The sequence below is a fragment of the Pteropus medius genome, unplaced genomic scaffold (assembly GCF_902729225.1).
Source record: "Pteropus medius unplaced genomic scaffold, Ma_sr-lr_union100, whole genome shotgun sequence".
In the NCBI taxonomy this organism is placed as follows: Eukaryota; Metazoa; Chordata; class Mammalia; order Chiroptera; family Pteropodidae; genus Pteropus; species Pteropus medius.
The window spans coordinates 5,325,180-5,352,343 of record NW_024350397.1 but is presented as its reverse complement, the minus strand read 5'-3'; the positions used below and the strand labels follow the sequence as shown (position 1 = coordinate 5,352,343).

Below are 27,164 nucleotides of genomic sequence, written 5' to 3'. Positions count from 1 at the left end.
TCCTTCCTTCCTTCCTTCCTTCCTTCCTTCCTTCCTTCCTTCCTTCCTTCCTTCCTTCCTTCCTTCCTTCCTTCCTTCCTTCCTTCCTTCCTTCCTTCCTTCCTTCCTTCCTTTCTTCCTTTTACAGTTTACATTCTCATGTTCTGAACTTCATTCTCTTCCTTGCTCCTTAAGGTGTTTTTCTGAAAGTACAGAAACAAACCAAAATATTTTCTGCAATATTCTCCCAAAGACAGTCTTTGGTACCAGCCGTTCTAATAGTTTGTTTTACCCACCTCTGGTTATTGTCATCTATACACCTTGTTGTATTTTACTCTTTACCTTCACTTACTTTATTTTACTAACATTAAAAAATATATATATATCTGTCCTGAGTCAGTCATTGGGCAGGGTATTTGTTCTCTTTTGAGTTTTCAGAGTGAGATTTGTTTGGAGGGATATTTTTGGGGGGGCAGGCAATAAATGACTCTCAAAGAATCTTTAGCACCATAGTCATTATTTTAAAAAATCTTTAGAATAGTAGAGTCTAGTAGATGCTCATCAAATGTTTCTTGATTGAAATAGCCTTAGCCGAGGATTTGGGGGCACTGAGTTTTCATATGTAAGATTCAGTAGCCAAACATGTTTTTACAAGCAGGCGATCAGTTTACAGAACTGCTTCAGTCCTGGCACTGCCCTCTCCTCCAGGAGATGGGGAGGTAAAAGCGAGAGGCTTTTACCTCCGATGTCTGTTTCTTACACACTTTCAGTGCTCTTTTCTACCCTCAAGATAATGAGAAAGGAACTCCTGAATTGAGTCTTTCACAATTGTGGAGTTTTTTGTTCTTGAATGATGTATTTTAACCAACTTCTAAAAATTTTAGTTTCTGTTTAGCCTGTGTGTGTATGTGTGTTGTATGTGTGCATAGTATATAGGTGTATGCATATATTTGAGATTACAATGAATAGAGCAAACATTTGTCCTCCAGTTAAACGACTGGTAGAAACAAAGTGCAGTGGGAGAAAGCACAGGGTTCCACTAGCACCCTGAGCTACATAGCTTCCCCATGCTCTTTCAGATTCACTGTCCATTCTGCCCGCGTGGTCGGGGCTGACCTCGCACTTGTTATCAGCCAGGCTCTGTGCTCCCTGGCTTCTGCCTGGGTTAGGCCTGGGGATGTACCCGCAAGGCACCAATGGAGAGTGGGAGGGGAGCAGACAGGCCTCATTCCTGGGCTCCCTTCTTGCCTGGCGGTGGTTTACTGGGAGCTGTGTCCCTGCAGTGAAACCACAGCCCCCTTGCCCTTGGGTGGTAAAGGCCTCGTGGGACCTCATCCCATGCTGCTTTTCCTTAATTCATCTTGCCTTTTATTTGTAAACAGTCCTTCTATTAAGCTTTCCTCAAATATACCTTTCTAAATCAGCCAACTGCTACTGGGACACTAATATTGGAGGTGACGAATTTGAGGAATTGGTATAATTTGAGAGACTCCATAGGGCATAGGGCATAGGACACTGTACAGCTAAGGATGTGGGTGGGACGGAGGGCAGATGCTGGCCAGTCTGTTATCCGTGTGGTAAGATGTGGACGGTCCTACTGTGGGGTGTGTTGAGGGAGCTGTTAGAGTAGATGGTCTGCAGGTGCACGCGATGTGCATGGCGGCTGAGCTTGGATTGTGAGAAGACTGTTCCGGGAACCAGCATGACAACATCCCATCAGGACTGACGCTGATCTTACCTGGGGTTTTCTGTTTAACTCTTTGAGGGCTTTTTTATAATTGAGTTAATCATAGAATCACATATAGTTGTAAGAAATAATACAGATATATTCCTTTTATGTTTCCCTCAGTAAGATTTTCTGTCACAACAGTATTAATATTGCTACAGCTCACCAATCTTTCTCAGATTTCCCCACTTTTCCCTGTACTCCAATGAGTATTTGGAGGGCTTTTGATCAGGGTGGTTATATTTTCAGTTTCAGAATTCTAGTGCTACAAATTTTATATGCCTTAGAAAAGTTCTGGTTTTTCTTTGGAAACATTCATATGACATTAGAGTATTGCATATATATTTTCCCCTTGGCTTGTTTTTCCCTCCTTATAAATGTTAAAGATTTAGTGAAACCATTGAAGATATCCTGTTATCCTGTTAAATGTTAAAGATTTAGTGAAACCATTAAAGATATCCTGTTATCTGTAGAAATGTGTTTTAAACTCAACCTTCCCAAGAAATCACCTGTTATCTCTAGTGAAGTGTAAACATATTGTGGATTTGGCACATTTTAGTTCTTGCCGGACAGCAGTATGGTCACATCCAGATTGCACAGAGCAGGGAGGTGGTTAACAAGCACTCCAGGTACAACTGGGTCGCAGAGGAGTGTGTAACCTGTGACCCAGACCTTAAACTCTTTACGTGGTCCTCAGTGCACTCATCTGTAAATGTGATATTTTAGTTTATCTCTAAGCCAACTTCCAACTGTAGTATTCTTTATTTATTGTTTGTATATAAAAATTAGTTAATAACAGGGTAATAAAACTCATTTTGTATCCTTCTCTTGAGTCATTTGCTGTTTTTTAAAACTTATTTTTTGCCTTGCCTTCCACAAATTTTCCAAAGATTTTACCTCAGTAAGTGAAATACTGGTAAATGCCTTTATTAAAAGAGGCAACATACACTAGAAGGTCTTTTACAATCCCAATGACAGGTTTTTATCTCAGGGCATGTGTTAATAACTTGGTTCTTCTCACTGTGAGATGTGTCTTTAGGAAATGTATAATTGCCCTGAAGATTGAGGAGACGGTCTTCATTTTGCATGAAGAGTCATTATGCTGTTTGCATCATAAGTTCTAATAGAAGACATGTAACTGCATATTATTTTTAGATTTGATTAAATACCTTGATGGCTTATGCCTGTCTTCTTAGAAAAGGTTTATTCATTGCTTTGAGTGGTTAAATAATTTAGAAATCACTGGAAGAATGAAAGAAGAGAAGTAATGGGAAAGCATATTAGGAGTAGGGATGGGATATTTAACGGTTAAAAATGTATTTATCTGCCCTTTTAGTATTTGCTCTAATTCATTATTAGATTTACCATTTTTCATTTATTGAAAAGGCACCCCTACCTAGAGAAGCAAATCAATATTTACAGTGCACTAGTGCCATAGAGAATTTGAAATCTTGTGATGAGGTTTTATTGCTGTTTTATCCACTCTTCAAAGGAATGCACACATCAAACAGGCTCCACCATCGTCAGGACCCAGTGGCTTCGCACCAATGCCTGTGTGCTTTAGCCAGCAGCTTAATTATTGAAGATCCTCATCTTTGAATTTTATTTTTAATATTTCAGAGGATATACTTTGAAAATCTGTATATTAAATAAATCAGAAGTTTATCGGGTGAGCAAGTTTTATCATCATGTTTTTAAATGCATTGATTTTCTTAAAATTGAGGATGTGGAATTGTAATAATAGTGACCAAATTACCTTAAAACGAGAGGCTCCTATTATGTTCAATTACTGGAAAGAACATATCAGATTATTAGTAATGCTGAAAGATGCCATGCCCCAGAAACATGAACAAGTCATAGAGGAAAAGGCTATATTCACGTTTTATTTCCCTGAGGTTAAGACAGATTTGCATTCTTTATGCAGTGTTTGTTTCACCAGGACAGTAAAAGGTGGGAAACCTGTCAGATGTACCAGGCAGTTGTGTTTCATGATTATTTTGTTGATAAGGCATGTTTATGGGGATCTCTTTAAACTCAGGCTAACCTTGTCACAAGGCCTCAGGCCGTTTGTGGCTACTTTTGCACCATCACCTATAGCTCTTGTGCATTTTCCTTCTTTGTTGTTGTGATGCTTGAACTCCCTGCGAGGCACCTGGTAATGGTTGCTGATAAGGCTTTCATGTTTTTTTTAAAAATACATTTTTCATAAATTGTTGTAAGTTCTGCTGGGATGAGGTTTGATGTGTGATCACTGGTATGGGAGTATATGAACTTATGTGGAATTACACTTATTTTAGCATGAAAAAGATCTTCTGACCCCATTAGTGCAGCCTCTGGTTTAATGGATTAGGGGCTGAGGCCTGGAGAGGTTGAGCTGACTTGCCAAGATATCAAGTCTAGCCTAGTGATTCTTCATGTGTGGTCTGCAGGTCCTTGGGAGTCACTAAGACCATTTGAAGGAAAGAGGGCAGGCAAAACTTTCTTTCATAGGTTTACTAAAATATATTTTGTATTTTTCATTGTGTTGACATCTGCATCAATGATGTTCAGACACTGATGGGTAAAATGCAGGCCCATTGGCACAAATCAAGATAGTGGCACCAAATGTATTCTTCATCCAACACACTCACAGTTTTTTTTTAATCCATTTTTATCTGCTGTCCTTGATGAAGCAGCAAAAATGATTATTTTAATTAAATCCTGACCCTTGAGTACACAATTTAATATTTTGTGTGATAAATGGAAGGTAGACATAAAGCACTTCTACTTATTGAAGATCGGTGGTTGTCTGAAGGAAAACTTGTATGTGATGGTTTGAGTCGTAAGCTGTAGTAGCCATTTTTTTTTAATGGAATGCCATTTTTATGTGAAAGATGGACCAAAAAAACTGTGGTAATTCAGCGTTTGGTGTCTGGAACAGTTCCTAGAAAATGAATGAAGTGAGCCTGTCACTATGTGGCAAATGACTGACAGTATTTGTTGCCAAAGATAAACTTTAAGTTTTCTAGTGAAAATTAGATTTTGGAAAACTTATATCCCACTGCGAGCATGACAATTTCCCAATACTTAATGACTTTTTTGATGAAATTGGTAGTGATGGTCACATATGTGATTTTCTGACACGAAGAGACATATCGACATTTATAAAATTGGCAGAACAATTACTGATATATTCCTAATAACTACTGTTACAAAATTTTTCGTGAGTTAAAGACCCATTCAAAGTGTGACACAGACAAGTAGATTTTAATGTACAAAGAATGAATAGTTTTACATTTCATATTGCAGCTAACCTTTGAGAAACTCTCATTTGTCAAGTTTTGGTGTGGCATTAAAGAAGAATATTCACAATTATCTAATAAGTTTATTAAAATATTATTTTCTAGCTAAAGATTTGTGAAGTTCTTTTTTTCTTCTTATATTTTATCATACTGCAGCAGATTGAATGCAGAAGCAGAGATGAGAACCCAGATGTCTTCTATTAAGCAAATGTAACAGTGCTACTCCCACTAAATATGCTTTCTTTTGTGAAATAGAATTCATATAATTCTGTTGTTTCAGTTAACATGCAATGAATGGTTTTGTTATTGTTAACTTAAAAATGAATTAATAAATATTTAAAATTTTTTCATGTTCATTTTATTTTTCATGTTCATTTCTAATACAGTAACTATTCCTATTTATACCTCACATAACAAAAGCTCTTTGGGGTCCCCAGTAATTTTTAAGTGTGTAAGGGTCCTGAGTTGAATGTTTGAGAAGCACTGATTGGGCTAGTCTCCTCCGGGGCATTCTTTTTATCTTATACATTGTACTTCCTCTATTTCACCAGTAGGTTTTTAAAAAATTTCTCTTATTTTAACATTTCTGAAATTAGAATGCCTGTTGTTTCAATCTCTATGTATTGCTAATGTAATACTTATTTAATTTCCCCAAGTCAAAGGATGCTATTAGTTAAAACTAGTGTATAATTTCTCAGTTTATATAATTCTACTTTGAAAACAACGAAATTAAATTTTTACAAAATTGACTTTTTTATCTGTAAGTTGTTAGAGATAAAATTTGCTTTCAATAAATTATTCAATAAGAGAAGTGGTTTCATAATTTGATTATGAACTTGGTAATGATTGAGCCCTGACCGAGGAGCCCGAAGCTCTGGCTAGGACATAGACCTCATGCTCCTCTTGTCATCTCTCTGGACTTCAGCTTTCTCGTCTGTTGAGTCACATGTTTCTTCACTGTGACTAATGTAGAGACCCATTAAATAAAAAGACTCGGATTCCTCTAAGTTAAATCATTGGTTCTAATATGTTATCACTTAAACAGGTGTGCGTGCATGTGTACGTGTTTGTGTGTATGAAAACTAGATAAAAGTGCCTTATAATTTTCATGCAACCATAAAACCAAGAAGAAATTAAAACCAATTAAAGTGTAAATTTACACTTATCAGTGTGAGAGAAAATGAATGAAGTATTGTTGAGTGTGAATCACTGAATTGTAGGCAGCATGAACGTAGACTGAGGCCGTGTGGCACAGGTCTTGCCTTTTGGACCTTATGGTGCTTGTGTGCAGCATGATGTCTCAGTTTTTTCAGCACATCAGAGTGCAAGAAAACCTTGATTTCAAGATTATCATGATGCCATTTGGCATTCTTTTGAGAACACATAGTTTACCTTTTAAATTGAATTCTGTTCTTTTTCCATATCTGGTAATTGAGTCTTAGACACCTTCCTGAGTTTGACAGTGGACACAAATGTAAATATGGGGCCTGAAATTGCTTGGTGGTACTTGATAAGGTAGTACAAATGATAGATCCAAGTATATTTATATTAATTTCTTTTATAGTTATTATTAAAATGAAAACAAACCATTTAATGTGTGAAGAGCTCGCAGGAAGTGCTGCCTCATAGCACATCTCCTGGGGCATTCTGCATGTCTGCGTTTGTGTAGTAAATGCTGCCTGGTGCCCTGCCCCAGCATCTACCCAGAAGGGACAACACACAGAGTCCACAGTCTCCACTGTAACCCACATAATGTCTCATCTCCTTTCTTTCCTGCATCTACAAATTTTGACAGTTACATAAAGGTAAAATGCTAATTATTTCTGTTTCAGAGTAACAGATTAGCACAGTGATCACATCCCATCAGTTGGTGATGGTCTTAATTATTTATCTAATCAGAATCATGTATGCAATTTATTTCTCCTGGGAAAAATTTCAAAAACAAATAGAGAAAGCTGTTTTATGTAGCCAAACAAATTCAATGAAATTATATAGTCCCTGAATTTATTTTGGGGTTGAAGTGTACTTTTATGTGGTTATTTTATTATTATGGGTAGTACTTTTGGTCATTACCTTTGTATTATTTTTAAAAGATCTTTTGTGAACTAATATTGCTTCTTTTAGACTTATACACATAAACGCAGGGAGGGCGGGAGGGAGGGAGAAAAGAGAGAGAGAGAGAGACAGAGATCGACAGAGAGAGAGAGATTGAGGCATACAGAGTACTTAAACAACCAGGTAATTAACAGCCCTATAATTGGCAAGCAACTGAACCCATATCTAAGAAGCAGTATTATAATTGCTTCGTTATTCTCCCCTTCCCTATTTTGTTGCTTTATGCTTACATTTCGAATTTGGTGAATCCGGGAACAACTGTGTTAATTGAGAAAAAACTTTCATAGTAAGAGCATTGTAGTATTAAGACACACAGATTGTTAGAAGTGTATTTTTGTGAACTTATTTTGAGAGTGACTATATAGTTCTTGGTGTGTTTTATTTTTATTTTTTTTGGCGCAGATTATATAAACTCATAAGTTTCTACGTACACTTAAAAATTGGAAAATTTTCTTTTCTGTAATTTTATGTGTGTGTTTCTCCTAGCAGATTAAGATAACCACCAACAATATTAAATATTCAGTATATTTTTTTCTCTGATAATGTTACTCAGGCTCTCATTGTTATTAAATCCTTATGATATAGAAGCAGATGTTAAATGCCACTTTTTTTTTAGGATATGCTTCTGTTTCTCTGATCATTTCTATTTTGCTTTAACATCTTTGAGACTATTGAATTGATGATGATTTAACTATAACCTTCAATGAATATAAATAGTTTGTCTTTAGCATCTCAAGGAAATATGCATCTACACCACTGACCAATGCATCAATGCTCCAGAAATGTTTCTCATAGAGTAAACGAGTTGACTACACCGTTAAAGTTGTTTTGTAGAGACTTTTTTTTTAATTTTTATTTTTCAGTTACAGTTGGCATACAATACTATATTAATTTCGAGTATACAACATGGTGCTTAGACATCTATATAACTCACAATGTGATCACCCCAATAAATCTAGTGCCCCTCTGACATCATACATAGTTATTACAGTGTTATTGGCTATATTTCTTATGCTATTCTTTCTATCTTCATGTTTATTTTGTAACTACTAATTTGTACTTAATCTTTTTCCCCTTTTCACCAACCCCCCCACTCCCAACCCCTCCCACCTGGTAACCTTCAAAATGTTCTCTGTCTCTAAGTTTGTTTCTGCTTTTTTGTTTGTTCGCTTATTTTGTTCTTTATAGTCCACATATACGTGCAATCATATGGCATTTGTCTTCCTCTATCTGACTTACTCCACTCAGCACACTACCCTCTAGGTCCATCGTGAAATATATTTTTCCATCCCTTAACTTTTAGTCTCTATGTATCTTTTAATCTGAAGTGAGTCTCTTGTTTTCTTATCCATTCAGCCACCCTACATTTTGATTAGCGAATTTAACTCTTTTTCATTTCAAGTACTCGTTGATAGATATGTAGTTATTGCCATTCTTTATTTAGACTTTGGATACCTATTTTTTTCTTCTTCTTACAGAAGTCCCTCCAACATTTCCTATAATACTGGTTTGGTAGTGATGAACTCCTTTAGCTTTTTCTTGTCTGGGAAGCTCTTTGTCTGTCCTTTGATTCTAAATGATAACTTTGCTGGGTATAGTATTCTTGGTTTGTAGGTCCTGGGTTTTCATCACTTTGACTATTTTGTGTCAAGCCCTTCTGGCCTGTAAAGTTTCTGTTGAGAAGTCGGCTGACAGTCTTATAGGTGTTCCCTTGTATGTAACTAATTGCTTTTCTCTTGCTGCTTTTAAGATCCTCTCTTTGAATTTAACCTTTGGCATTTTAATTATGATGTATCTTGGTGGAGGCCTCTTTGGGTTCATCTTGTTTGAGAATCTCTGAACTTCCTGGGCTTGTATGTCTATTTCTCTCACTAGGATAGGGAAGATATTTGTCATTTCTTCAAATATGATTTAAATTCCTTGCTCTCTCCTCTTTTTGGTACTCCTATGATGTGAATGTTGTTACACTTGATATTGTCCCAGAGGCTTCTTAAACTATCTTGATTTTTTTGCATTATTTTTTTCTTGTTGCTATTCTGATTGAGTGTTCTCTGCTACCTCATCCTCTATGTTGCTGATTCTATCCTCCATTTAATCTACTTTATTGATTCTCTCTGATGTACTCTTCATCTCATATTCTTCATTTCTGACTGGCTCCCTGTTAGGTTTTCCATTTCCATTTTTATTTTATTTTTTTATATCTTTGTTAAAGTTCTCACTGAGTTCATCTACTCTTCCCCTAAGTTCCTTGAGCATCCTTATAACCAGTGTTTTGAACTCTGCATCTGGTGCATGCCTCCATTTTGGTGAATTCTTTTTCTGGAGCTTTGTTCTGTTCTTTCATGTGGGACATGCTTCTTTGTCTCCCCATTTTGGCTGTCTCCCTGTGTCTGTTTCTGTGTATTATGTAGGGCCTCTAAGTCTCCTGGCCTTTGTAGAGTGGCTTTATGTGGTAAGTGTCCTGTGGGACCGCTTGGCACAGACCTGGGAGGGGCCCAGCTGCAGGCCAGGTTCAGCCACAGCCTGTGTGCCTCTGGGGCCACTTGGTGAGAGTCTTCAAGAAATCCACATATGACTGCCACCCATGCTGGGCTTATGGGTGCCTCAAGGGTCCAAGTCAGAAACCAAGGCTGGCTGCCAGAAGTGCAGGGCGTAGGGCTGCTCAGCAAGAGGTACAGGGCACGGCAAGGCCAGATGCTGCTGCTTTGGGGTTTGTGAGCCTTTGAGAGATATGAAAGTTCGCAGTAGGAGCCAAGACAGATTGTTTGTATGGAATAAATCACTGGAAGTGGCTTGGATGGGCCCACAAGTTGGGAGAGGCAGAGTCTCAGGGAATCCCCCTGAACAGAACGACCTGTGTTATCCAGGTCGATGGCGCCTGTATCTTCTAGCTGGGATGGGGAGGGCTCAACAAAGGAACAAAAAAGCTTCTGCTTGCACCTCTGTCTGGGAGCAAACTGCTCCTTCAACCATCGCCCTGAAGCCCGACAGCTCAGCGCCTCCCTGAATGTTCCTGGTGCCCTTTGAGCAGCTGTAATGGCGCTGGAGCTCAGAGTGAGCAAGTCTGTCAGTGAGTAAGGCCGGGAATGGGCCTTTTAAGAGGAAGTCTCCACTTCTCACAGCTCCGCGTCTCACTCAGCCTCAATCTCCACTGGTTTTCACAGCCATTGATTATGGGGACTTCTTTTCTTGGCACTGGTACCCTGGGCTGGGGAGTCCAGTGTGTGGCTAGGACCACTTTTCCTCAGGTTGGAAAGGTGGCTCTGCAGCCAAGATAGCACTCCCGATTCTCAATTGGGACTGGGCCATTTTGTGTCTCCGCCCTTCTGACTATTTTGAGATGACCTGTTATTTGAGGTGACCTAGTTGTAGGGCATTTGCTCAGCCACACCCCTGGCAACTCTGAGTACTAGTTGCTTTATAATTTCGTTAAATTTTGTTGTAGTCACTAGAGGAGGTGTGCACAGCCTCTACATTCTACGCCATCCTGAGGCTTTTAATAAATATTTAACTTGCATCCCAATTTTTGAAAATAGGTTACTCTAAACATAATTAGTTTTATGTTTTTGAATGATTTTGCTCAGTTGTCGAGTAGGGCTTTTGGTTCTGATTCTCAGTGTTACAGACTCATTGGCTTGCTTTTATTCTTCTGTCTCTTCTCTGTTGTAGCAATGATTGTATCTGCCAAAATGTTCTTAGTTCTACTGATACAAATGTTAGCTTGAGTTTGATATCAATTTTGTTATAGTAATTGCAAACAAACCTCTTTCGTATGAGTAGTTACTAAAACACTCTTCCATGAAATTTCGTGAGTATATGCCAGAAATTTCCTGCATATTACTTTCAAGATTTTTGTTATCTTAAGGATACAAAATATATTTGTGCTTTCCATTTTCTGATTACACTTCATTGAACAAAAGATATATTTATACAACAGAATTCTTTAATAGAATAGCCAAACACTGTTTAAATTCTGTATTTTTAATTCACTGTATATGGATGAAATTTGGTTCATGGCTTAGATTATTTTTATTTTAGAATATGTATGATATTTTATTTAGAAATATTAGGATAATAATAGCAGTAAAGGTTATTATTGTTACTCTTCTGTTGAGTGCACACCATGTGTCCAGCACTATTTTAAACATTTTATCTCATTTAGTCTTCACAGTACCCTTATGAAAGAAGTACTATTTTATTGCCATTTGTGTACGAATGGATTAGAGACAGAGGATAGGAAAGTCGCCCAGAGCCACACGGGTAACATGTAGTGAAGCACAAATGCAAGCCCAGGCTGTCTTACCTCAGAACAGTCTTCTCGTACATACCACATTTCTTTTGCCGTGAAGTGTTTTAAAGGCACTAAAAGAATTTCTGTTTAGAATGCTGACCCACTGTCACCTTAAATTGTTATTTCTGTTTTTTAATCTTTGAGATCTGACTACCTTTATCCTAACATGTAGTTTTCAGACATTAGTTATCTTTTTTTAAAAAAAAAATAATGCTTTTTTTGTATTTGTAGATATGCCTCTTCATGTCCGACGAAGCAGTGACCCAGCTTTAGTTGGCCTCTCAACTTCTGTCAGCGATAGCAATTTTTCCTCTGAAGAGCCTTCACGAAAAAACCCCACACGCTGGTCTACAACAGCGGGCTTCCTCAAGCAGAACACTGCCGGTAGCCCTAAAGCCTGTGATAGGAAGGTAACCATTTCTATTTTGTGTCTTCTTGGTATCTTCATGACGGCCCTTTGTGTGTGTGCTTACTGACGTTTACATCAAAGTTCAAATAACTTCCTATTTTTTATTGCCCTTGAATTTTCTGATAAAAGACAAGCTATATATGCTGTGCATTTACTTTCCATTTTTAAATAGAATATATTAATATTATTAAAAATGAAAACTTTCGATATGTAATAGGTTCATATAAAGTCCCTCCTTACCTTTTCTCCTATTCTATCCCTGTTTCTCTTCATGGGAACTCCCTTGTTAGCTTTTCGCATGTTCTCACAGGGGTATTTAACACATGTATAAGCAGATATTCATATTGACTTATGAGGTATATTAAAGAAATATAGCATTATGAACTTTTAAGGATGAAAGTGGACTCTATGGTCATTTAGTTTTAACTACTCAATTGATAATTTTATCTCCAAAAATGAAAGTATACTTTCTAGTCTAGAAATTGATATTTTCTTCTTTGACTTAATTTATTTTAGACCATGACCTAATTTATTTAGTGTAAAGAAGTACACTTTAGTCTATTTAGTCTAGTTTTTTCAAATTGTTTGTTAATGCTTTTTGTTATATATTTCTACAGAACCCTTATTCCATTCTGTTATATCTCTAACCTTTTACCCAATGAACTTTAACCCGTGTTTGTGATTTTCACTGCTGAACCCGTAGAATAAATGCTCAGTAAACTTCTGTTTAATGAATTAAATATTTTTTGATGTTAGTACAGCATATATTGTATATATATATAGAGGACATATTGAGAAATGTGGAACTATACTATTAATCACATATTAATATTAAAATTAATGTAGCTTGAAATTTGCTTAATATTTTTGTTCATCTGTATGAAAATACCTGTTTTAAATATTTCTTTTAACTTAGTTTTGCATTTCAACAAACTCTTCTTTGCACTAGTTCAAGTAAGAAAAGAAATTTATGTATTACGTAAGTTTAAAGTGAGAAGAATCTATAGGGAAAAAATAGTATACTGAAGTCTCTGATTTTTTGGATCGGGGGATTAAATGTAAAGATCTGTCTTCTGAAACATTATATATTTGATGAGGAATCATACTGGAATATTTTCCATCATGAGGCTTACTCAGAAACTGCTGGTGCAGTAGAGTATCCAAAGAAGCAGAATCCAGTTTCTGAGTGGGCCTCGTGACATTTCTGTTCAGAATGGACCTAATTTACATACTGTTCACAAATATATAAACTCGTCAAGTTGGTGATTTAAAAAAAAATATTACTTTTTCAAAAGGTTTTCACTTAGTTGAAGGATAATAAGTCAGAAATCATGGAGGTAATAGGGGTTTCCTTCTTAACTCATTTAATATCTTGGATGTGTGTGTCAGTTTGAGTTGCAGCAAACAGAACCACAGCAGCTATTTTAAACAAAAAAGGACTTATACCTAGAATTTGTTTCTCGGAAAATCAGTGAGAGGGCTTGAAGAGTAGGCCCTAGGCTGGACCTCGGGGACTTTCTGAACACTGTGGTACTACCCATGTGGACTGCCAAGGGAATAAGGTGGGGCTGCTGTGTGGGCACCTGGAGTCTTCCTACCTGCCTCTGCCTACTGGACACTAGCACTCTGTCTCCAAGTCTGCTTACCTTGCCTCTTGTCACCTGTGAAGCTGGGAACTGAACCCAGAAGTGCCTCAGAAAACTCCATCTCCACAGCCTAAGAAAATTCTCTATTTCACAACCACCATTAAAACCTCAGACTGTTGAGTCCAAATGGTCAGAATGTAATTTGCATCCAGATCCTTTTTTTTTAACTTTATAATTTATTTTATTTTTTTTAAATTAAACATATTATGGGTAATTTTAGATGCCAATAAGAAATTCTACATTATCATACAAAGAAAGCAAACACTTTAATTGTGATGTGTATTTTATATTTATGTTTATAAATTGTATTTTGAAATAACCAGAGCATGAGGTTGTGTCGGGTAGAAGTGTATGTTTGATGATTGGCAATAGAATCGTGTACCGGCAATTTCTAAATTACTTAAAAGGTTTAGTTCTGAATGGTAGCAGTTTCACTGACTCATTCTAGTATGCTCACTTTTTAAAACTAGATGTCAGGAGTTATATAAAGCTAGAAATTCTAAAGAGATATATCCACTTAGACTCGGCCTGAGACTGATGTCTTCTTGAGAGAGACATCAGTATTTTTCTGGGAGAGTCTGGGAAATGGACTGTAGCCTTCCAGCCTCTGCAGCAGGAGGCATGCTGCATGAAGGGTGAGATGCTCATTGCCAGTGAATCACATCCACCACCCTGACCTTTTTAAACACATATCTATCTGTTAAAAAAAAAAAATTGGAGTGACTAAAGAATAGAACAAAATTAAATTATCCATAATTTCCACACTCAGCAACAATCAGTATTACAATGGTAGTGCACGCGCGCGCGCACACACACACACACACACAGTTGGGAGTCAAACTGAGTTTACATATTTGCATCCTGATAATTTCTACATTTTGTTCCTATCATAGGAATTTCCCCTAGTGTGAATTTTATTAGGAAATATTTTTAATGAATGCATATATTCCACTTATAGAGTCTACACTAATTTATTTATCATTCTGCTATTGTTGGACATTTATACTTTTTCCATTTTTTTTCACATTCTAAGTATCAATGCTGTGAAGGTATAGTTGAATATAATTTTATTTGTTTTGAAAATGGTGACTTATTCAACAAGCCTTTTCCCTGAAGTGCTTTTTCATGTAGCCAAATGCCCATACTTTTCTGTAGGAAAGGCTTGATTTACATTCATATCTTGAGATGAAATCATATTCACATACAATACTCATAAAGGGTAATGTGTAATGAATTTGTCTTTTGAATTATCTTTGGTTTTACTTTTCAAATATCAATTTACTAAATTTGTTGTCTAAATTTTAAGCTGTTTATATTTTAGTTTGAGAGCTTTTTGAAAGTGTGTACATAGCTGATCAAATGCTGTCTGATTTTCAGTTATGAAAAGATTGTCCATGTTTTTTCCCCCCATCCCCTGCCCATTTTCACTTTATTTCCCATCTCTGACCACCCTGCCCTTTGACAACCATCAGCTTGTTCTTTGTATCTCTGGGCCTGTTTCTGTTTTGTTTTCTTTATTCATTTGTTTGTTTTTCTCAGATTCCACTTATGAATGAAATCATATGCTGTTTTTCTGTCTGACTTATTTCACTTACCGTAAGACCCTCTAGGTCCAACCATGTTGTAAGTGGCAAGATTTTGTTCTTTCCATTCCTGAATAATTCGAGTGTGTGTGTATGTGTGTGTGTGTGTGTGTGTGTGTGCATGTGTGCACACGTGTGCATGTACGTGTATTTCACATCTTCTTTATCCATTCATCTATCGATGGACATCTAGGTTCCATCCACGTCTTGGCTATTAGTAGGAATGCTGAAATAAACATAGGAGTGCATATCTTTTTGAATTAGTGGTTTTGTTTTCTCTGGATACCCAGAAGTGCAATTGCTGGATCATATGGCAGTTTTATTTTTAGTTTTTTTGAGGACTCCTCATACTGTTTTCCATAGTTCCTTCTCTAATTTACGATCCCACCAACAGTGTACAACGAGGGTTCCCTTTTCTTCATATTCTGGACAGTACTTGTTCTTTGTTGTTTTATTGATGATAGCCATTTGGACAGGTGAAGTGATATCTCATTGTGGTTTTAATTTGCATCTTCCTTATGATTACTGATGTTGAGTATCTTTTCATACGTCTTTTGGCTATCTCTGTGTCCTCTTGGGAGAAATGTCTCTTCAGGTTTTCTATCTATTTTTTAATTGGATTGTTTGTTTTTACTGGCGTTAAGTTGTATGAGTTCCTTATTTTGGGTATTGACCCCTTATAAGATGTATCATTGACAGATATCTTCTCCCATTTAGTAGGTTGTCCTTCTGTTTTGTTGAGGGTTTCCTTTGCTGTGCAAAAAATTTTTAGGCTCATTTATTTATTTATTTTCATTGTTCTTGGCTGAGGAGACCTAGCCAAAAATATATTGCTATGACTAATGTCAGAGAGTTTACTGCCTACGTTTTCTTCAAGGAATTTTATGGTTTTAGGTCTGACATTTAAGTCTTTACAACATTTTGATTTTATTTTTGTGTATGGTGTAAGAAAGTACAATTTCATTTTTTTCCCCATATATCTGTTCAGTTTTTCCGACACCACTTATTGAAGAGACTGTCTTTATCTCATTGTATATCCTTGCCTCCTTCATTGTAGATTAAAATATAAGTGAGGATTTATTTTTGGGCTTTCTGTTCTGTTCCATTGATGTATGTATCTGTTGTAATGCCAGACCATGCTGTTTTGATTATTCTAGTTTAATATTACAGAGCGTGATTCCTCCTACTTTGCTCTTAAGATTTCTTTGGCTATTTAGGGTTTTTTTGGTTCCATATAAATTTTAGGATTAGTTCTAATTCTGAGATGAATGCCATTGGTATTTTAATAGGGATTTCTTTGAATCTTAGGTAGTAAGGATATTTTAACAGTGTCGATTTTTCCAATCCACGAGCAAGGTATATCCTTCCATTTATCTGTATCTCCTTCAATTTCTTTCTTCAGTGTCTTAAAGTTTTCAGAGTATAGGACTTTAACCTCTTTGGTTAAATTTATTCCTAGATATGTATGTTTTTTTGATGGAGTTGTACATGGGATTCTTTTCTTAATTTCTCCTCTGGTTGGTCATTATCGATGTATAGATTTCTATATATTGATTCTGTATCCTGAAATTTTACTCAATTTATTTATTAGTTTTACTAGTTTTTTTGGTAGAGTCTTTAGGATTTTCTATATATCGTATCATGTCATCTGCAAATAATGAGAGTTTTACTTTTTCTTTTCTGATTTGGATGCCTTATTTTTTTCTTGTCTGATTACTGTGGCTAGACTTCCCATTTTTTTTCAATATTCAGAGAGGATGCTTGGAAGTTAACATGTGTGCCAGTCAATATTAAATTTATTTCTCTCGAGTCTGTTGGTGCTTACCATAATAGACAATTTCAGGATGTTATAAATCCTTATCAGTGCCTAGTGGTTTGGGATTTCTGTATAAAAACATGGAAATAAGTGAGTTAAAGGTTGGTTCATAGTCTTGTGATCCATCGATCTCTATTGTTTAGGATAAGTTGACATTCTTTTGTAGCTCATGTACATAGTATAGTGATTTCTATTCTTCCAAGTTGAATAAGCAAAACAGTTTTAGAATAATGCAACCAACGAATTAAAATCTCATTTCTGAGCAGGAAGGTTTAATTCTGGTATATTAGAACACTACCATGTTGAACTTTCTCCTATGGTTCACAACCTCAGATGACAGCCACACCCTTCTAAGTTACGGTAGTGATAATATCTCATTCCACTGTTAAGTTTAGAGGACAATGTCGGTAGATTTTGATGCTTCTAAGCCAAGTGCGAGCTTGGTGAGAACAAGAATTATGGGCTTCTGGATTTCTTAAAATTTTTTAGACTTTTATTTGAACATGAGATGTAAAGGGGAAGAGAGTCTTGGCTTTTTTTCAGTCTTCTTTGGAACATTTACTCATTTCTGTTTTCCAGCATTTTGTGGCTCAAGGCCTTTTTCAACTCAGAGAACATTTTGTTTGCACTTTAGAAAGTATCTTGCTAGAAGATGTATTTTCATTTGAGATTTTACATGTGCTTCATATTTCATCTTGGGAAAGAGTATTTCAATCAGTGTGAATACTTAAATCATCTTGTCACCTCTTTAGTCATCCTTATTAAGTTAGTATCCTTGCAAATACAGAGTCCAACTAGTACGTGAATAGTGTTTGATTCATTCCATCAAGAACGATGTAATGAGGCACTTATCAGCATCAGCCTACCGTGAAGTTTCAAGGATAAAGTCTGTGTTCTATTTCATTATGCAGTAGTTATAAGCCACTGTTTCTTTCCCCCAGATAATGAGAGATATTGCTTTTCTAAGTTAAATTTGTCCTCCTGCCACAACAAAAATGAACTTAGGTAGTTTTAGCATAAAAACTGTATCTTGACTAGTTTCCAAGAAAGATTCATACTTGATTAGGGAAAGGGGAAGAGAGTGGTAAAAGAACATACTATATTGGCATGGCAAAACCGCACCCCCACTCTCTCCCCCAAGAGAAACCTTGGAATGTTTTTGACCCCCTGGACTTATGATTTCTGTTTGATTTAGTTGGTTGGCATATTTGGTATCTTCTCAATATCCCTGATATATGCAAACTGTTTAAAGAGATGCTATTTAGTTATGTCTTTGTTGTCTCTCCTAACATCCATTAAAAGAGCTTTGAGACCTTCTAGCTTTAGAAAATTATTTTTATAAACATTTCTGGTGGTATATTTTAAGATTCCCAAAACAATTTTTTTCTGGTAATGAGAATATTTACTCTTTGCCTTTATAAATAATGAAAAGTATAAAGAAGTAGACAAGTAACTTGGAATCTTGAAGATAAGCACTATTGGCAGTTTGGTGTATTTAGGATTTCTATGGGGTATAACTGTATAGTTGGTGGCTGTCCTTGTTACCAATGGGAAATCATCTGACATATAGTTTAATTTCTGCATTTTTTCCCCTAATTTATGCTCTATTAAAAGCATTTTTCTGTGTTATGAATAGTGATAGCTTGCATAATGATCTATTATGTACTGATATTTGGGGTGTACCTGTTGGTCACTTTATTTGGTGATTTTTCTGTTGCTTGACATTTATACTTTACCAACTTTTTTTTTTGCTATTATAAGTAACCTTTAGAAGTACCTGTCAGATAAGATCCTTATATAGATCCTAATTTATGTTGTCATCTTTGATTGTTTTCTTAGAATAAATTTCTGAAGTAGACTTATTTGACCAAGGAAATGAACATTTTTTAAAAGCTAGTTAATTATTTTCCATAGTTCATGAATAACAAAGTGGCATATAAATCACTGTGGGAAGCTCTAGTTGGGTGAGCTAGGGTATGAGAGAGAGGATGAGGAAGACAAGCAACTGATACTGTCTTGAGTTCCAGAATTTACTGACTTAACCATATAGCTTAATGGTCCTATTCGGCTCTGCACCACAATTAACCTGTGAACTTTTAAAAGATGAAACACACTTACATCACAGATTTCTTTGCCCACTTCAGGAAATTTGTTTATTTAAAGCTGCTCTTTTGATTCCGGGACACAGCCTTTTTTGAGAACTTGGGTATATATGAAAAGGGAATGTGTCCAGGCCTTTTAAGAGTGGGCAAGTAGAGTATATAGGTTATTTTGATATTTTTCTTTTTAGGCTAATTTTTATATCGTAGCAAAACAGAATCTGGAACCATATTTGATTTTGTGACATTTCACTTCTTTTCACACTTAGATTGCTCAAATTTATCATTTTCAAATTAAAATCAAAATGAATTTTTTTTTTAGATTTTTAAAAAAAGGATTATAACAACCCATTGAGATATTTGATACTATTCTATCAATGTAAAACTAGAACAGGAAATACTTTTTCTAGATAGAAGCTATGATACAAATAATGTTTCTGCCTATTGTTCCTTTGTGCATCCCTTTCCCCCATCTTAGTTTAAAGTACATTTGAATACATAGAGTTTAGACACCAAATTCTCAGTATCATGCATGAGGTCATCAGTGCTAATTTACACACAAGGAACCTCCAGAAATTTACTACTCCCTGTTTTATTGAAAGTAAGAAAACTTTGGCAATTGATACTCAGCCAAAATATTAGCAATTAAAATTTACTTGTACTTAAAACTACCCTAAACTATCTGCTTGCTTGCTCATTCATTCATTCATCTTAAAATGAAATTCTGCATTTACCTACTTCTTTGCTTCCTCATCCCCTCTCTACTTTTTGGCTTCTTAGTCTCTGCTTCTTCTCATTTCTTTCTAATATATAAGGCCAGTCAAATAGATAAATTTGAATATATTATTTTATTTTTAAACTAGTACATTTGACTAGTTAGCTATTAAAAAATGTTGTTTATCTCTTGGTTATTTATGAACAAACTAACTGCCAGCTAGTAATAGTAACCATGTAAAACTTAAAAGGATGAGCTAAGATAGTTCTTTAAAACCACATGTTTTGTCTATGAGGGAGCTTATAGTTGTATTTAATTTTCTGGGGCATTAGCTTCAAGGGAGATCCAACTGAGACCTAAATCTTAGACTATTCTGCTGAAACATTTGCATTCCTCTGTCCATTGAAGGTTGTGGTCGCCAATTCAAGACCAACAGAAATGCCCAGTTTGGGGTGTGGTGAAGTGGTAGACCATTCAGTGAAAACAGGTTAATAGTGAAACTGCTCAATTGTGATACAGCTCAGTTGTGAAATAGCTCCACTGTGGAACTGTTTAGCAGTGAGCCAGCTCAGGCATGAAACAGCTCAGTAGAAACTGCTCAAGCAAGAGGCTCAGGTGTTACAGCTGAGTTTGTTAACAGGAAATGCAACCAGGCGTTTCTTTGAGGCAGAGGTAAAGTTAGCTTATATAGAGAGTGCCCTGACCCCAGTCCCCGATTGGTCCATTAATATGCAAATGAGGACTCCAATTATGTACTGTTTAACTGGTTCAAATAGCACTATCTTGATTGGTTGGAATAGAATCTCTCTGATGGGTGGATAAAGATGCAAATGAGGATGTTGCTGTGCAGTTCTGGAATGAGAAAGTCACAGTCCTATTGGTTGAAATACGATTCCAGGAGCTCCATTATAAAGATTGGCTTAGAAGGCAGAGGCACAGTGCAGGAGGTTTGGCAGCCCAGTCTGTGCCTTTTACCTAAAGCAGAGAGAGCAATATGAGCCCTATTTTGCAATGGCTGCTAGACTCTGTTAACAAATTTGAGCCCACTTTAGCCACCAGGAGTCCTTCTTAAAGAGCACTTATATTCTCAGGGTAGACACCTGTTGAAAGCCTCCAAAACTATAAGTTTTACCCTTCTGTTTTTCATATTAAAAGATCCTAATTTGAATGCAGTGCAGTTTTATGCTTTAAGTAAGAGGTGGTTATAATCATTGCTATTGTAGGCCAACTTCAAGTGCCAAGCTCACCTAGTCCGAATTGTTAACAAACTGGTCTCATCTGTTTTTGTGCTATATTTCAGAATATAATCTGTCTTCATATGCTTTAAGTATTATAATTTGTGTCCAAAGTTAAAAAATCCTAAGGTTCTATTGGGAAAAATGTTTGAGCCTGGATGTGATATTTTTAGAGTTCATAAACCACACCAGAACTATAAATTAAAAGTAATGTCAGTCCTTATTGAGCACCCTCAGAAGTTACATGTAGTATAGAGGAATATTACACCTGTTTTTCTGGACTTGAGGGAGAGCTTTTGATTGGCATTGATTCAATTATACTGAACAAAAATTCACAGCTTTAAAAATATTTTCACCTCATTTCTTTTTTTAAGTTGATTTCCATTTTTAATTTTTGATACTTTAGCTTATAAACCTACTTACTTTGAGTCTTGAAGTTAGATCTAGTCACTTCATGTTGTATCATTAACAAGAAAATTATAAAACGGGATTGCTTGGGACTAGAGCACCGGGTATATGCCATGCTGGCTGCTCTGATAATTTAATTTGCATTTTTTTTTAGGTGCCGTCATGTTCTGAGCTGCCTTTGGAGAATTGCATTTCAATCTAGGTTTTTTACAGTGTGGGTATAGAAATGGTTTCCATCTATCCCATCTCTAAACTGTATCTGTTTTAGAAGTTTTGATATTTCCATGCAATGATGCCAAGTTGTTTTGAGCACTTGCTTCTTGCCAGACATTGTGCTTGATGTGTTACATTGTGTTACATGTTCTGTCTCATTTACTCATCCTGTGAAGAGTACATATTGTTGCCATTCCCATTATATTGATGAGGAAGTAAAGCCTTAAAGAGTTTAAATAACTCACCTAATAGTTAAACCTGTTGTAAAATAATAAAGTTATGATATGATGATACGAACCTAGATTGTTCAGTTTCAAATTTTGTACTCTTAACAAATATGCCACTCACTTCCCAACAAATTTACAGACTTCATTTATTGCTCGATGTTTATTTAGCTGAATATTTGAAACTGTAAAATATTACATGATAACCATATAATTTTCTCTCTAAAACTTTTTGTTAGGCAATTAAAATATGAATATAAGAATAATGAGCATTTGTTTATGATTAGAACTGGCATAATTTTTAAAAACCTCACCAAGTCTATATAACATCTTAGTCTTAAGTAGAAATATGCTAGCTTCATTAATATCACTAATAATCTGATTATGTGAACTCATCTTCATTTCTGTCCCCTTTGGGGGGAATTTTTTTGTGTTTGTCTCTTTAATAATCATGATCAATATTTTTGTTATCGCTATTGAGAAATTATATACTTGACCTTTGGGATTTATATGCATTGCTTTATAACAGGGAAGTAAATAATGATATAATTGGATTATAACCCCAAAACCAATATAAATATCCATGAGATTACACTGATATTAATAAATGATTGAATAAAAAATAAATGGGAAAGAGACAAATTTCCTTAAAGAAGAATTTCAAATAATATATGTAATAATTCCTTCTTCAGAAGATGCTTTTCTCCTCCTCTTGAGGATTGGCTACACCTAGTAATTTTTTTCTGAAAGATAGAGGATTGGATGTGAAAAATCATAACTATAAGTGGAGAAGTGGTAGATTAACCAAGTGATCAGTGTTAATATTATTAGTGATATGTTGATGTCATGGTGTGATGAGATGGGTACTTCACCTCAGTGGAATTTTTTCCCAAAGTCATAACTCCAGTGTAATCATGAGGAATCTTCAGACAAAGCAAAATTGAGAGACATTCTACAAAATATCTGATCACTGTTCTTCAAGAATGTCATGTCATTCAAACAAACAAACAAACAAACAAAACCCCAAAAAACAAAACAGGAAAGACTGAGAAACTGTCTCAGATCAGAAGAGACTAAGGAGATATGGTAACTGAATGCATTTTGGGCTCCTGGCAAGAAACAAGGACATGAGTTAAAAAACACTAACTGATGAATTGCAACTAAGTCTTTAGTTTAGTTAATAGTATTGTACCAGTGTTGATTTCTTAGTGTTGACAAATATACCAAGGTTACGTAAAATGTTAACATTGGAGGGAGTTGGGTGAAAAGTAGGGGTCCTATACACTATCTTCCCAACTTTTCTGTAAATCCAAACTTTTTCCAAAGTGAGTAGTTTTTTTAAAAAAACTCTGCTTTACAGGGCAGGTTATATAACCCACATTTTGTGCCAAAAAATCAGAGATGGCAGTTAATGCACAGATAATTGATCGCATGGAACCAGAAATCAGGTATAGGTCTCTGTGAGCCTTCTGACACACCTGGTCATTCTCTGAAATGTACTTTTCTCTTTGGAAATAAGTTATATTAAAAGTTCTTCAACTGATTTTATTAAATAGTGCTTTATGGTTGGCACCCTTCCCCATGACAATCCTTAATCTGAGAACTGCTTACCGGTTTTAAACATGCTGCATTCTCATAGTTGGGTGCTCCCATTTTTGTCTTAATTTCTGCTGTGACGTCCCAGTGCAACAACTGTTTTGTTTCCACTTTATTCAGATTGTTAAGGTTGTGGTTTTTTCTTTCTTTTTTTTTTTTTTTTTTTTTGAGGAAGTGGGGGTTTCAACAGGAATTACTCAAAAATTTCCCAGAATGACATTTTTAAAAATCATGGTTTTCACTTATAGTTTGGGGACAAAAACAGTTTCCTTGATAATTAATATTCTGCTCAGAGAACATGCTTTTTCTGCTGACGGGGTTGAAAAGAGGACTTCATTCTTTAGAAGTTTGAGCCATTGATTTCTTTACACTAAATGTTTCCTGAGTGGAGATGGAATTCTCCAGAAAAGTTATTGTATGAGAAGCAGTAAGTAGGATAAGATTATGATAAGTGAAAACAAACATTTTCAAAAATGTATCTGTGGAGATGGTTTACCTGAGGAGGCAATTTCACAGTTAAGGGGAGGACTTTAAGAAAGATAAAATGTAGACTACCTGGGTCCTTCATAGGAACCAGCCAGTTGTTCTGCTCATCCACCCAGTTCATCGAGGTTATCACTGTAGACTGAAAAGTGTAAGACGGAAATGCTAATATTTACGTTGACAGGGTAGTTATATATGGTGCAAGTTCCTTGACTTTCAAATTTTCATACTTTGTGTGTGTGTGTGTGTGTGTGTGTGTGTGTATAGCTTTAAAATTAAGGTGAAAATATTTAGATAAAATAAAAGATATATGTTGCATATTAAATAATGTATAAGACTATAGTAAATATTTTGGAATTAGTCAACTACTGTAATATTTTACACATCTATCATCTTTAGCATTTGTTCCCTTCTTTTCTTGGTATTATGCAAATGCTCCCAATCCAAAATGCTATTGTTATTTACAATTTTAGTTTTGAGATATAAGCATATAGAGTTATGTGTTTTTGAAAGAAAATGAAATATAAGTGGGTGTTTGTTGCCTTCGAAATAAGAAATATGTATCACTTTCTAAAATATTTTAAAATTGTTGCAGATTTAAATTTGTTTTTCAAAGTCAAGCAGCATTAGTCAAATGTTGCTCTTTATCTTTATTATAATTTTAGAAAATTAGCCAGCTCTTCAAAATGAAATCTGATCTGAAATATTTATATTTTGTTTTTTTTTCTCGTACCTTTGCCCTTGGTTGAAGAAGTGGGATCCATAATGGTGGCCTGTTTTCTCTATTCCTGACACTTACGGCTGTAGTGTTTAAGTGGTCATGTTGGTTTTTATTAAGTTCTGTGCAAGAAACGTAATGGGAGCTGCTGTTATGCTGCTTCCCTTTCCGCTCTGTTCCTTCATCTCTCAGAATCCAGATGGTGATAACATTTTTGTAATTTGAAAAAAAAATTAAATTTTCCTTGCCATCTACCTTTTCCTCACCATCTTTTGCTTGTTTTCTTAGGATAAAGGAGATTATCTCAGTTATATCTGGCAAGAGATCATTGGAATTTAAAACAATTTTAAAACAAACATCTCACTCATGATTATTCCCCAGACTGTAGTATTTATTAACGAACCAACCATCTCTTATGTAAATATAATTTGTGATTCATGATTATGTAATGGCTTTGCTCGACTTTATCTACTGTAAATGAGCATAAACACTGAAACACGTACACACCTCGTTTTCCTTCTTGGTGTTTGCTTTCTTCCACATTCTTAACCATTATTAATGAGAAGGGGGAAGAGACAAAGAAAAGAGTATGTGTTTATAAATTTGTTTCTACTTCTGAGCAGAATTGTGACAAGACAAAGAGGAAATTTGGACATCCATACATTTTTGTCGAAATAAAATTATATATATATATGACTATATTCATTAGTAATAGACATATAGTCTATAAAGTGTGAAAGAATTTGTAATGAGAGACATGGGATTACACTGACATTGTAACTTTAAAATTTTTAAATGAAAAGAGTCAAAATCCTGAGATTTTAGATGCCAAATAAATAGTACCTCTGTAGCTCAAATTTCAGAAGTAATAAATATTTTATTTTTAAATCTTTATTTTAATCTTTATAAAGTGAGTTTAGGTTTTGAACAGGAATTAGTAATTTGCCTAAGCAAATTTCCATTTTAGTAATGTACAAAATAAAGTCTCCTAGCATGTATATCAAATTTTATTAGTTTTTTTTTTCTCCCTTTGAAATGTTAAGGGTACATAGTTCTTAAAACTCATTCTGGCCTGAAAAATCTGAACTAAAAATCTGAACTCACATCTTTTCCAGTCTTTGTGATATATGCTCAATAGCTTCTTGAACACAGAATTATATTTAGATCAGTAGGAAACTCAAGGATGCTCAATATGCCAGAAAAAAAAAATTCATGTTGAAATTCTCTTTAATATATAAGTACACATTTGAGAATTATGATTAGTTTTGCAAATAAGTTTGCTGTCACACAGCAAATCCTTCAGGTTGTAATGTTGACAAAACTAGAAGCATAACATTTTAGTTTTATCTCATAACCTACAACTGGCAGTACCTTAACATTCTTACTATCAGATACGAAAAATAAACCCTGGAACATGGATCTGCATCAGGCTCTGAACATAGAGGGATCTGATACAGAAAAGGGTTGGTCAACTTATAAAGGCCAAGACGTTTCCACAGGTCAACCTCAGAGCGGCATTAGGCATTGCTTTCAACAGATAGGAACTGTCAAACTTTCTGTCGTTGTTTATAAGTTGGTTATCGAACCTATGTTGTTTTGTGTGAGTCGGTTTATGGCCCCTGCATCTCACTTACCCCACCCCCATTTATTATCTAGAGGATGATTTAAAAATCAGGAAATTACATTGAAAACATCCTATCTACAGACCATTTTATGGTTGTTATCTTCTATGCTTTAGCCTTGGCATTGCTTCCAAGGTCATGCTCTGGAATAGCCATCAGGAGGCCCCCCGAATAAGCTCTAGCTTCAGAAAGGGGAATGGGTCTGCTACATTGAATCAAAAATATGATTACTGATGATTTTAGCAAACTTCATGTAATTAAAAAAAATTATCCTAAGCCATAGTTACTGTGTTCACTTTAGTTTCATAATTTCAGGTTGGACATCCTGAGAATGTTTCCTTTGTTTTTGTGTGTTCTTTCTTTGGGAAATGATAATGCAGAAAACTGGATCTTCTCTTTGACCACAACTGTAGAGTTGAAAACTATTGTAAATTTAAAATCTGAAAACCACATGGGAATATTTGAAAATATAGGATGCGCAGATGGTGCAAAAGTGAAATTTATGTGCATTGAGTAGTATTTCAAAATATGACACAATTCCTAATGATTTTTTAAAAGTGGAATTTTTGCATCAAAACAGCGAAAATATAGCCACGTTTCCTATGCTAATATAGAAATATCCATTACTTCTGTAATATTCAAGACATATTCCCATATTTCTGCAACATAGTGGTGTGAGCTGCCAAGAAATCTGACCATCAGCTAAATAGCTGTTTCTGAGAGATAAAGCCTTGGAGCTACGGCTTAGCATGCCAGGAATAAGCGTCTATCCCAAGGCATTGGAGGGTTCTGTGTGACTTTATTGAATTGTAATTGGCTTGGGGAGGGCTGAGAGCGGGAGAAAGGACAGTTACTTTCCCTAGTCTGGAAGAGATTTATTCCATAACCAGGGTACTGCTTCCAGGGAGCAGCGAATTAATATGCATTTCTCAGCCTGGATGGCTTTTGACACCTGATGATATGGCAGTACATTAAGATGATAAGAAAAATCCCTGATCACAGCAG

At 35.5% G+C, this 27,164-nt stretch overlaps 1 protein-coding gene across 6 annotated transcripts in view; it reads left to right on the top strand.

The window, feature by feature from the left end:
- PARD3 (par-3 family cell polarity regulator) overlaps window positions 1–27,164 on the top strand; it is a 616,019-nt gene that overhangs the window by 271,261 nt on the left and 317,594 nt on the right. For all 6 annotated transcript variants that reach the window (XM_039839775.1, XM_039839772.1, XM_039839773.1 and 3 more), the window contains exon 5: window positions 11,624–11,802. In XM_039839775.1, the coding sequence (XP_039695709.1) occupies window positions 11,624–11,802 (179 nt within the window). The remainder of the gene's footprint in view (window positions 1–11,623; window positions 11,803–27,164) is intronic.